The sequence below is a fragment of the Lepus europaeus genome, chromosome 19, assembly GCF_033115175.1.
Source record: "Lepus europaeus isolate LE1 chromosome 19, mLepTim1.pri, whole genome shotgun sequence".
Lineage (NCBI taxonomy): Eukaryota > Metazoa > Chordata > Mammalia > Lagomorpha > Leporidae > Lepus > Lepus europaeus.
Window position 1 is genome coordinate 5,952,989 of NC_084845.1, and position 12,448 is coordinate 5,965,436.

Consider the following 12,448-nt stretch of genomic DNA (forward strand, 5'->3'; position numbering starts at 1 on the left):
CTGCCAGCTGGGCTCTGACCATGGCCCGCGTTTACCAGGCCCTGGCCATGTGTAGCCCCGCCGGGCCCTTGCTGCCACCCCCTGCCCACCAGCACTGCCTTTTCCTCACACAGAGTGGCGTGGCCGGCAGCGGGCGGGGGCAGTGGTCACGGGTCCTGCCCCACTGCTCCCCGGTGGAGGTGGCTGTTCAGGGGCCTCCCCACTCCCCTCCCCTGTCCCTTCTGGAGCCCAGATCTGTCAGAGAGCCTGGCTCCTCCCACACTCCTCGACCTCCTAACACCCCCCAGGTCTGCCCCTTGGACACATCGGATGCCGCCTCACTCTTTCCCGCCTCTGTCCCACAGCCCCCGGCACAGCTTCGTCCTCTCCCCTGACCCCTGACCCTCAGCCCGGCTCCCTCCCGGCCTCCAGCCTCCCCCTTCCAGTCTGCTCCGAGGGGTCTCTCACACCCAGAGCGGACCCACCGCCCCTGGCTCCAGGCCCGGGCCATCATCCCGCAGTCAGAGGCGCTCTCTGGGCACCGGCAGGGCACCTCCTCTGGGCACTGGCAGGGCACCTCCTCTGGGCACCTCCTCTGGGCACCTCCTCTGGGCACTGGCAGGGCACCGGCAGGGCACCTCTGGGCACTGGCAGGGCACCTCCTCTGGGCACCTCCTCTGGGCACTGGCAGGGCACCTCCTCTGGGCACCGGCAGGGCACCTCCTCTGGGCACCTCCTCTGGGCACCGGCAGGGCACCTCTGGGCACCTCCTCTGGGCACCGGCAGGGCACCTCCTCTGGGCACTGGCAGGGCACCGGCAGGGCACCTCTGGGCACTGGCAGGGCACCTCCTCTGGGCACCGGCAGGGCACCTCTGGGCACCTCCTGGGCACTGGCAGGGCACCTCCTCTGGGCACTGGCAGGGCACCTCTGGGCACTGGCAGGGCACCTCCTCTGGGCACTGGCAGGGCACCTCTTCTGGGCACCTCTGGGCACCGGCAGGGCACCGGCAGGGCACCTCCTCTGGGCACTGGCAGGGCACCTCTGGGCACCTCCTCTGGGCACCGGCAGGGCTCCTCTGGGCACCTCCTCTGGGCACTGGCAGGGCACCTCTGGGCACCTCCTCTGGGCACCGGCAGGGCACCTCCTCTGGGCACCTCTGGGCACCTCCTCTGGGCACTGGCAGGGCACCTCTGGGCACCGGCAGGGCACCTCCTCTGGGCACCGGCAGGGCACCTCTGGGCACCGGCAGGGCACCTCCTCTCTTGCTCCGAAACTGCCCAGAAGACGGAGCACGCCTGGCGGGACTGTTTCCTGCCCCCCCGGGTCCCCGAGTGTCCTAGCTGCCATCTGCCGGGATCGTCTCAGGCACGGAGCCCGGGCCACAGGGAGCAGGCAAGGCTGGGAGGCCCTGGCCCCGTCGCCGCGCTGGCCTCCTCTCCGGCGCCCCCCGCACACGCGGGCACCTGCACCCGCTGCCTTTCCCGCATCTCCTCCCCTCGGGGCCTCTGTCTGAATCCCCCCTCATTCCTTACGGCAGGGAGGGTGGAGAACAGGTGCACCCCTCACCTGGGGCTCTGTGGGCCTGGGCTTTGGGTTCTGATCCAAGCTGTGATGCTTTGGGGCTGCGTGAGCCTTGGTGGGCGCCCCAGCTCCCTGGATCAGCGTCTCTGTCTGTAAAATGGGCACAGGAACCATCCCTTCCTCCTGGAGCTGCAGGGAGAAGCCAGCGGCTCTACCTAGCACGGCGCCCGCCTGCACTCAGCAACCACGCCCGTCCCTGTTAGAGTGTTCCTGGGGGCCCGGGGAGCCACTAGTCAGGTGGGGGGACCAGGCTCGTGTCACTCTGTGCAGTGGGGGTGAGGGGAGGAAAGCTGGGGTTCTGCATGCCCTTGGCTTCGCTCGCACCAGCGTCGCCCTGCAGAAGTGCTGCTCTTGTCGGATGTGCCCTGGGGTCTGTGGGAGCGGGGGAGCACTTCCGGCTGTGAACGTGAAGTCGCTTGCCCTCTCTGTGCCCCTGTGGAGTGGGGGTGCTGGCTGAGGGTGGACAAGGGCTGCCACGCTGCTGAGCCCTGGCGGTGCCCGGTCACGGCTAGGGGTGTGCTGGACACCACGCGTCTTGGTGGTTCTGTTACTCCAAGTTAGAACGAGCGAGCGTGGAACCATGGCTGGCTTTAGGAAGGTGCTCAGAGGACGTGGGGGGGGGGGGTGCTCAGCACACAGCCGTAGGAAGGGGCTGAGGTTTCCTGAGGGCACGGATGCTCGGTGGGGTGCACAGACCCCTGTTGGAGACCCGGAGTGTTGTATCCAGGGCCAGCCAGTGGCACCGTGGCGCGAAGAGAAATCTGGGACATGATGTCCAGCTAACGGCAGTTGCGTCTTGGCACGGGAAGGTACCGCCTCTGCTGGGCAGGCCTCCTGGGCTGGGCAGGGACTCGGGATCCGGAGCTGTCAGGGCTGTGGGGCCTGAGTGGTACAGTTGGAGAGCGTGTCCTGGGCTAGATGTGCGGACAGAGGGGTGTGGCTGGGGGCAGGGCCTGTGTGGGAGTGTGGGAGGGATGTGGACTGACAGCGAGGGTGCCGCCAGCCTCTTCCACTCCCTCCTCCAGAGTTTGCTGAGCCCCTGCTGTGTGCCAGGTGCTGTCCTAGGTCCTGGAAACCCAGCAATCCGGGGAACACATTCCCTGCCCTTGGAGAGCTTCCATTCATGTCCAAGACAGAGGGGTCAGATGGTGAGACGCATGGTGGGCGCTGTGCGCTGGTCAGGGCTGCCTCGCTGAGAAGGCCATGTGACCCGAGACCTGACCCAAGACAGAGCAGAGCAGGTACAAAGGCCCTGGGGCTCTGAGGCCCTGCCTGTGCAGGAGCGGTGGCCGACGTCGGGGCAGGATGAAGTCAAGGAACTAACGTGGGCTGGATTCCCTGGGCCCCACGGAGAAGGCTCGGCCCTCCGAGTCAGACAGGGGTCCGGGGGCCGCTGAGCAGAGGAGGGACTAGCCTGACCTGCTGGGAACAGGACCCCTCTGGCTGCCTGTGGGGACAGAGAGGCCGGGGTAGCAAAGGCAGAAGTGAGAGCCCAGGGCAGGAGGAGGCGGCCAGGCCAGGTCAGCCCCTGTGTGTGCGGTGGCGGGGCCGTCCGTAGGGCCTCCTGCTTCGGAGCGCAGGAAAGTGCAGCTCAGAGAAGGGAAGTCACTGGCCTGAGGTCACACAGCATAGCAGCAGCAGATTCGGGGTTCAGACCTGCACTCAACCAGGATGCGCCACCGTCACTACTGCCCCTCGGCGGCCCCGGGCAGCCCAGCTTTGCACACCTGGTAGCCTTTATCAGCCTCTGTGCCGGGTCTGCCACAGAGTAGGGGCTCTGGAGGTGACGGGTGGATGGATGGATGGATGGACGGACAGGTGGACAGATGGGTGGGTGGATGGATGGATGGACGGATGGGTGGGTGGATGGATGGATGGATGGACGGACAGGTGGACAGATGGGTGGGTGGATGGATGGATGGACGGATGGGTGGGTGGATGGATGGATGGATGGACGGACAGGTGGACGGATGGGTGGGTGGATGGATGGATGGACGGATGGGTGGGTGGGTGGATGGATGGATGGACGGACAGGTGGACAGATGGGTGGATGGGTGGATGGGTGGATGGATGGAAAGAAGGGGGGAGGGGGAGGGAGGGAGGGGATGTGTCTGCCCTGCCCATGTACAGAAGGCTATCAGGAGGTGGACGTCCAGCTATGGCTAAGGGCCAGGGCAGAGGGAGCCTGAGATAGACCGTCTTTGTGATGTGAACAGGGCAGGGTGACTGCAATGTGGACCCAGGTTTCCGGGGCGCCAAGGTGGAGGAAGAAGTGAACGGCCACGGGGTGTGGTGGAGAATGGGAGGGGGCACAGGCTGGGCCAGGACAGGGCGAGGCAGCGGGGTGGGGGGCAGGAGGGAGGTGTCGGCCCGCGGCGGGGACCAGGGTAGCCCGGGCTGGTGATGCGGCCGCTGAGGCGGTCTGTGTGCCACGAGGCTGGAGGCTCGGCTGGCACAGCCCAGCCCCCCTTCCCTGGGCAGCCCAGCCGCCAACCTCCCTCCCCCGCTCCCCCCGACCTTCCCGGCTGCCCAGAACCAATGGGTTAATTAGATAACGGAGCCTTTGATTAGCAGGAGAGGGGGAGACACCCCCCTCCCCGAGCTCACAGCGCAGGGAAGGGGGGAGGGAGGGAGGGAGGGAGGGAGGGAGGGAGGGAGGGAGGAGAGGTGCCCTCCCCGCGCAGAAGGAGAGAAAGAAAGAGGGAGGGGGCGGGGAGGGAGGGAGCTGAGGCACAGCTTGGCTCTGCACTGCCGTGTGACCAGAAATTGTAATCGCAGAGAGAGCGAGAGAGACAGGGCCAGGGGAGACGGAGACGGACAGACAGACAGGGACGGACTGCAGGCGGGGGATGGGGGTGGGGCGAGAGTGAGGGGAGATGGAAGAGAAAGAGAGAGGGGGCCTGGTGGTCCCGAGGCTGGCGAGACAGTGAAGGGGGGAGCCGCGGGGGGGGGTCAGGGACCAGAGGCTGAGAGAGGGACCTAGCGGGGCCGGAGGGCGCTGAGGGGGCTGGGGCTGGTGGGTTGAGAAGGAGGCGGGGAGGGGGGCCGCGCGGCGGCTGAGGCGGGAGTGGGGGTGGCAGGAGGCAGGGAGGCAAGCCGAGGACTGCTGCAGTGGCCCGAGGACGGCCTCCTGGGGTGGGAAAGGCGGCAGGCCAGGAGGGGGGGGCGCGGGGAGACCCAGGAAGCCCCTGCGCCCCCCCCAGCACCACCTCGACGAGAGCCTGGAAAGCGGGGCGAGAGAGCCCCCGGCATGCGGAGGGGGGGCCTGGGGCGCAGGGAGAGGCCCAGCGGAAGCCGAGCCACCAGGGTGAGTGTCCCTCGCGGTGGGGGGCTGGGGGAAGAGACAAGGACGCGAGGGTGGAAAGGGGAGGGAGCCTGCTGCAGAAGCCGTGTTGGGGGAGGGGGCTGGCGGCGGGAGAGATGGGGACAGACGCGGAGGCAGGAGGCAGAGACACAGCCGCCCCAGAGGGCGCCTTGGCTTCGCGGGCACTGCGGGGGCTGGGGGGGCAGCCTCGGATCCCGGCCCTGGTGGGTGGCGCCAGCCCCTTGGCTTAAGGAAGGGACCGGGTCTTTGTCGGAATGGAGACCCAGGACAAGAAGGGAGCGGAGCGCTGCCTGCTCACCTGTGGGGAGATGGGGACCCCCACCCCCGCCTTGGCATAGACAGACCAGACACACAGAACCCCAGCTTCCGGGGGGGGGGGGCGAACAGCCTGCAGGGCGCACAGAGAGCCCAACTCCGGCTCGCCCTCTGTCTCTGTCTCTGCTTCTAGCTCTGTTCCCACGTGCACAGAGGCACACACATTTTTTCTGGGTTAGGATGATCTTGGAACTGCAGGAGGAGTGTGTGTGTGTGTGTGTGCATGTGGGGGGAGCGTACGTTTGGGGGGTCCCGTGTCCGTGGGTCTGGGGTCCACGGTGTGAGGGCGTGCCTGGCGCTGCAGTGTGGGAGTGGGCTGTGGTGTGTGCGCGTGTGCGCAGCACTCCCCTCTCCCCCATCTCCCAGGGACCCTCTGGGGCCGGCGAGTGTGGGCAGAGCCCGCTGGTGTAGGTACATTCGCCCGTACTTGGAGGTGACGCTGTGTGGGAAGGAGGGTTCGGGGCCAGAGGAGTGGCCCCGGAACCAGCCGGCCTGCTCCGTGCCCTTGGGCGAGCCGTCCTGCCTCTGCAGACTGAGCACGGAGCTGCCCCCCATGGCTGCCGCGAGGCTTCCGGGAGCCAGCCGGGGCGCGCGGCGCGGGGCCAGCCTTGCCCCTTCCCAGCAGCCAGTATTACTCTTATTCCTGCCATCGGCGTCGGCATTAGCGCTGTGATGAGCGTGCCTCGTGCCTCGTGCTCACCAGAGCCCTGGAGACGGACGGGGGAGGGCGGCTTGGGGAGGGGGCAGCGACTCTCGGCACCCCCAGTCGGAGGCAGGGTCCTTGGGCAGGGTCTGGGCCTGGCCCTGCTCGGTCAACCCCCCAGCACAGTCTTGCGGCAGCTGCTGGCACGGGTCCCACTAGACACTGTCTTGGCCTTGAGCACTTGCAGTCTCAAGGCACATGGGGGCTGCTGTGGCCCATCCTCCCCCACTGTCACCCTGGCCCTCGTCTGCCCACACGGCCACCTCGGCAGTCGCCTCGGCTGGCACCTTGCTGCTCCCCAAGTCCCCCGTTCCGTCTGACCACAAGGCGAGGAGGAGGAGGGGAGTGGAGGAGGGGCTCGGTGGCTGGGCCGGGACCCCGGGAGGCTGGCGCAGGGGGCCGAGCCAGGTCCTGACCCTCACAGCCTGCCTCCCGCTTCCCCCTCTGCCCCGCTCACCCCTCCCCTACCTGTTCATCTTTTGAGATCTCACAGGGCCCTAAGTTTTGAGTGCGGCTGACTTTTCCTACTTGGCGCAAGTGGCCGCGGGCCACATTTCCCCTGCCTCGCCCTCAGTTCTGCCTTCCGCACAGGCGCATGGTCTCCCGGCAGGGACAGGATGAGAGGCGCACAGGGGCTGCCCCGCCGGCCCCTGTGGCAGCCTCTGGGTCCCGTGCCGGGCACCGGGCAGGGAGGGGGTGACGCGAGCCCCTGTCCCTCACTGAGTCTCTCCCCTCTCTCTCCCTCACAGCCCCCCAGTGCCCACGTGGAGCATGAACAGTGAGGATGGCCCGTGCCCGCGGCTCCCCGTGCCCCCCGCTGCCGCCCGGTAGGATGTCCTGGCCCCACGGGGCCCTGCTCTTCCTCTGGCTCTTCTCTCCGCCCCTGGGGGCCGGCGGGGGCGGTGTGGCCGTGACAGCCGCCGCTGGAGGGGGCTCCCCGCCGGCCACCTCCTGCCCTGCGGCCTGCTCCTGCAGCAACCAGGCCAGCCGGGTGATCTGCACGCGGAGAGAGCTGGCCGAAGTGCCGGCCAGCATCCCTGTCAACACTCGGTACCTGAACCTGCAGGAGAACAGCATCCAGGTGAGCAGGCGGGTGGCCAGCCCTCACTCCCCTGGGCTGGCCATGGGGGGCCCTCCACACGCATCCCCTCACCCGCGCCTGGGCGGTGCACTTGGGTCCCACGGACTTCCCCGGTGGGCTCCAAGCTATCGGGGTTGCAAAACACAGCCTGTTCCCGCAGCCGGGTGTCGGCCCATCCCCCACCACGGAGGACAAGGGCGTTAGCCTGCCTGAGCCCTGGCTCCCTGGTGCTGAGAGCGACCCTTCCCGGGGGACCCCTGAGCCTCCTGCAGCCCCGCCCCCTTGGGTGGCCTTGGGCCTGTGGCGACATGACTGAATGTGTTTTTTCATCTGAGAAATGGGGACAAGAGCCCCTGCCTGGTGGTGTGCGGCCAGGGTCTTAGTGCTGGGCAGGCACCGGTCATTCGGTTGGTGGGCACCCGTGGTGGCGTCCGTCTCCTGGAGCTCTGTGGGAATCGGGGGCCTGGTGTGGCAGTGTTGCGTCTGGCGATCGTCGCTCGCGGGCAGAGCCGGGCCGATCTGTTGCAGGGCTCTGAGCCCCTGCCCTGGTGCCATCTGGGGCCTGACCACCCTGCATGGTGGGTGGGGCCCAGGGCAGGTGCTTGGCCTGGCCAGGGCCGCCGGGGCCCAGTCCCTAAAGTGTCTCCAGACATTGCCAGATATTCCAGGAGCGGGCAGGGCCCCTGCCAGAGCCACTGTTTGAAAGGCAATGGCCAGTGCCCTCCGCTCGCAGGCCTCGCCTACCCCATCCCCCTGTGGTGGGAGAGAAGGATGCTCCCTGTGCCGGCCCCGGACTGCCTGGGCCTGGCCCCCTGCTTGGGCGTTGGGAAGCGGTGAGGGTCAGCAGCTGCCATCTGACCGTCCAGGAGAGCCTGATTCAGGCGAGAGAGGGGCTCCTGGGGACAGCCCCTTCCTGGGTGGCCGTGGGGAGTTTCGGTCTCGCTCCCCCTACAGGACCTTGTCCTTAGGCCCAGGTGCACCTGCTCAGCCTTGTGCTTTGGGTCCACCTCCCACGCCTCCGGCCACAGCCACAGCCGCAGCCTGGCTGTCCACGGCTGCCTGAGGCTGGTCCTCGGCACACTCGCTGTCCCCTGCCTGTGCCCTGTGCCCGGAGGCCCTGCCTCTGTTGTGCGCCCAGCGGGCTCTGCCCTGTGCCCCCAGCTGCTTGCGTCCCAGAGGGACAGGAAGCAGAAACGGGTGGACAGACGGGTGGCAGGGGTGCGCAAGGGGCGGCCCAGGCCAGCGCGGCTCGCACGGCTCCCTCTCCAGCCCCAGGGGCGTTTGCTGCGTGCCCTGTGCAGGATTTGAGTTCCTTACAACCACGCACAGGTCCCCGTGTCCCTTCTGTGGCGTGCGTCGCCAAGCGTACCTGAAGTGGACGGTGGTAGGGGGTGAAGAAGGGGACTAGGCATTCCTGGGGGCTCCTGCGCCTGCCCTGAGGCCACCGCCACCACCAGGCTGCGCGGCCACAGGGATGGACAGTGTAGGAGGGGCCAGTGCGCATGCGTCCGTCTCAAACTCGGCACCAAAGCAAATACACCCGCTAATCCCGCCGGGGCCTCCTGAGTCTGGGGCACACGGGGGCCTCGTCCGTGTGCAGTGGAGTTGACCTCCTTAGGGAGCACCTCTCCACCCGCAAGAAGGGTGGCTGCTTTGTTTGTAAAATATAAGGGAGCCGGCGCCGTGGCTCACTGGGTTAATCCTCCGCCTGCAGCACCGGCATCCCATATGGGCACCGGGTTCTAGTCCCGGTTAGGGCGTCGGGTTCTAGTCCCGGTCGCTCCTCTTACAGTCCAGCTCTCTGCTGTGGCCCAGGATTGCAGTGGAGGATGGCCCAGGTGCTTGGCCCCTGCACCCCATGGGAGACCAGGAGAAGCACCTGGCTCCTGGCTTCGGATCGGTGCAGCTCCGGACATGGTAGCCATTTGGGGGGTGAACAAACGGAAGGAAGACCTTTCTCTCTCTCTCTCTCTCTCTCTCACTGTCTAACTCTGCCTGTCAAATAAATAAATAAATAGGAATAATTTTCAAAGATGTGTAAGAGGCCAGTGTAGGGGGTAACGCTGCCTCCTGCGATGTCGGCCTCCTCCGTGGGTGCCAGTTTGAGTCCCGGCTGCTCTACTTCCGATCCACACCCTGATAAATGGCCTGGGAAAGCAGCAGAAGATGCCCAAGCGCTCGGGCCCCTGCACCTGTGTGGAGACCTGGATGAAGCTCCTGGCTCCTGACTTTGGCCCGGCTCAGCACTGGCCATGCAGCCACTTGGGGAGTGAACCCGTGGGTGGAAGACCTCTCTCTGTGTCTCTCCCTTTCTCTCTGACTTTCAAAATACATAAATAAATCTTCATTTAAAATGATTGCTTTAATTACTTTTTTATGGAGCTGGTGTAGTAGTAAAGCCGCCGCCTGCAGTGCTGGCATCCCATATGGGTGCTGGTTCTAGTCCCAGCTGCTCCTCTTCCGATCCAGCTCCCTGCTATGGCCTGGGAGAGCAGTAGAAGATGGCCCAAGTCCTTGGGCCCCTGCACCTGCCTGGGAGACCTGGAAGAAGCTCCTGGCTTTGGACTGGCACAGTCCAGCTATTGTGGCCATTTGGGGAGTGCACTAGCAGGTGGAAGACCTCTCTCTCTCTCCCTCCCTCTCTCTGTAACTCAGCCTCTCAAATACATAAATCAATCCTTTAAAAATACTTTTTATTTATTTGAGAGGCAGAGAGCGCTCCCATCCACTGAGTCACAATGACCAGGGCTGGGCCACAGCCAGAGCGGGAGCCGGGGGCGCCATCCAGTTCTCCCTTGCGTGTGGCAGGGACCCAGTCACTTATGCCGTCACGGCTGCCTCCCGGGGTCTACACTGACAGGAAGCTGGGCTCTGCAGCCCAAGCCGGGAACTGACCGCAGGTGCTCCAGCGTGAGACACAGGTGTCGGAACCACTGGGCCAACTGCCAGCTCCAACAGGATCAAAGAAAACAAAAATCTCCCCTACTCCCACCATCTAGACATAACTAGCTACTGCTAACTTTTTTTTTAAAGATTTATTTATTTATTCGAAAGTCAGAGTTACACAGAGAGAGGAGAGGCAGAGAGAGAGAGAGAGGTCTTCCATCTGCTGGTTCACTCCCCAAAAGGCCACAACAGCTGGAGCTGGGCTGATCCAAAGCCAGGAGCCAGGAGCTTCTTCCAGGCCTCCCACATGGGTGCAGGGGCCCAAGGACTTGGGCCATCCTCCACTGCTTTCCCAGGCCACAGCAGAGAGCTGGATCGGAAGTGGAGCAGCCGGACTCAAACTGGCGCTCACACGGGGTGCTGGCCACTGCAGGTGGCGGCTTTACCCGCTACGCCTCAGCACCGGCCCCACTACTGCTAACATTTACTTTAATATCTTCCTGGCTCTTCCCTGTGCCTATGCAAATGCATATTTAATTATTTATTATGGAATGAACACAAATTAATTTAGAAATCACACCTAAGTAAGAACAGAGACCAAAGCCAGCCAGCCATAAATCCACAGCCACAGGAACCTCACCAACTCTCACTGTCTCTGTCCGTGCACCTGTCAGTTGCACAGGAAGCGCCGTCTTACAGGTAGATTTATTTTTTAGGTTTTTGTCTTTTCTTTTCTTTTTTTTTTTTTTTTTTTTTTTGACAGGCAGAGTGGCTAGTCAGAGAGAGAGAGAGAGAAAGGTCTTCCTTTGCCGCTGGTTCACCCTCCAATGGCCGCTGTGGTCGGCGCATCTCACTGATCCGAAGCCAGGAGCCAGGTGCTTCTCCTGGTCTCCCATGGGGTGCAGGGCCCAAGCACTTGGGCCATCCTCCACTGCACTCCCGGGCCACAGCAGAGAGCTGGCCTGGAAGAGGGGCAACCAGAACAGAATCCGGCGCCCCAACCGGGACTAGAACCCGGTGTGCCGGCGCCGCAAGGTGGAGGATTAGCCTATTGAGCCGCGGCACCGGCCGTCTTTTCTTATTTTGAGAAAAAAAAAAATGGAATCACTATTCCATACCGATGTAAAGCTGGCGTTTGGCACCGAGCGGCATCACCATGAACTCGTCATCTCCTCTGTGATGTCATAATGGCTGCCGGGGTCCCAGGGCGTGGGCAGGTGTAGCTGGCGCCTCGTTGGCAGCGCAGACTCCGTGTAAACAACACCGCGGTGAACGTCCTCGGGCTCACTCTGGAATCCCCAGGACAAACTCCCGGACATGGAGCCGCGGGGTCCGGGGAGGACCGCAGGGGCGCTTCCCTGTGATGCGAGGGCTGTGTGCGGGCCCTCTGCCCTCACGCCCCACCCCACACACCCCCAGACCTGGACCAGGCATCCCTAGCCTGGGAGGGAGTCTGCGGGCTTCAGAGCCTCCCCAGTCAGCTGGACACTCAGGGGTCGCCTTGTTCCCCAGCTGTGCAGTCGCCTGGCGAGGGCAGGGAGGCCACACTGCTCTCTGCCGTGTCCGGCCGCGGGCGGGCGGACCTGCCGCGCAGCAGGTGCCCTGGTTGGATGGAAGGCCCAGGTGCTGAGCTGAGGCCCTGGGACCATCTGTGTCGCCGGAGCCGGAGGCAGCCCCTTGCAGCTCCTGCCAGAGGACGCGGGCGGCTCAGGTCCCTGTCGCCTGCTCCTGGGCAGCAGTGCGGGCGGCGTTTGTGCAGCACCACGAGCCCTGAGTGCTGGGGCTGGCCTCTCCCGGGCCCCTGTGGTCCACTCTGGGGCTTAGCGTGACGGGGACAGCTGGCAGCCCCCGCGGGTAAGATGGAGGCCTGCTCTTTAAAAAGCCATCAGGCTTTTGTGGGTCTCCCTTGTCGCTGCAGAGATGGGTGCTGCCCAAGCTGGGGGGCTCCGGAGACGCCTCCCGAGGGAGAGGTGTGGACCCTCTGCCTGCAGCCACGCCGCCGCCGCTCAGGCCGGGTCTGTGGCCCCGACACCGGGCGCTGGCTCGGGGGGCAGAGTGTAGGCAGGTCCGGCGGGAGGCCCCTGGCAGGGCCACCTCTGCTCCTGGCTCCCTGCGCTCCCGTCCGCCCCTCCTCCTGGTAGGCAGCCCGGATTGAGTTTACCGTGGGGCTGTGTGTGTGTGTATGTGTATGTGTGTATGTGTGTATGTGTGTGTATGTGTGTATGTGTGTATGTGTATGTGTGTATGTGTGTATATGTGTGTATGTGTATGTGTGTGTATGTGTGTCTGTGTATGTATGTATGTGTATGTGTGTATGTGTGTGTATGTATGTGTATGTGTGTATGTGTATGTGTGTATGTGTATGTGTGTATGTGTGTGTCTGTGTATGTGTGTATGTGTGTATATGTGTGTATGTGTATGTGTGTATGTGTGTGTCTGTGTATGTGTGTATGTGTGTGTATATGTGTGTATGTGTATGTGTGTATGTGTGTGTATGTGTATGTGTGTATGTGTATGTCTGTGTATGTGTGTATGTGTGTGTCTGTGTATGTGTGTATGTGTGTATGTGTATGTGT

The 12,448-nt window shown here is 64.3% G+C and overlaps 1 protein-coding gene across 1 annotated transcript in view; it reads left to right on the forward strand.

Annotated features, from left to right (window-relative positions):
* Positions 1–12,448, forward strand: part of LRRC4B (leucine rich repeat containing 4B) — a 34,050-nt gene that overhangs the window by 5,955 nt on the left and 15,647 nt on the right. The window contains exon 2 of the mRNA XM_062176796.1: positions 6,655–6,986. Within this exon, the coding sequence (XP_062032780.1) occupies positions 6,690–6,986 (297 nt within the window). The 5' untranslated portion in view covers positions 6,655–6,689. The remainder of the gene's footprint in view (positions 1–6,654; positions 6,987–12,448) is intronic.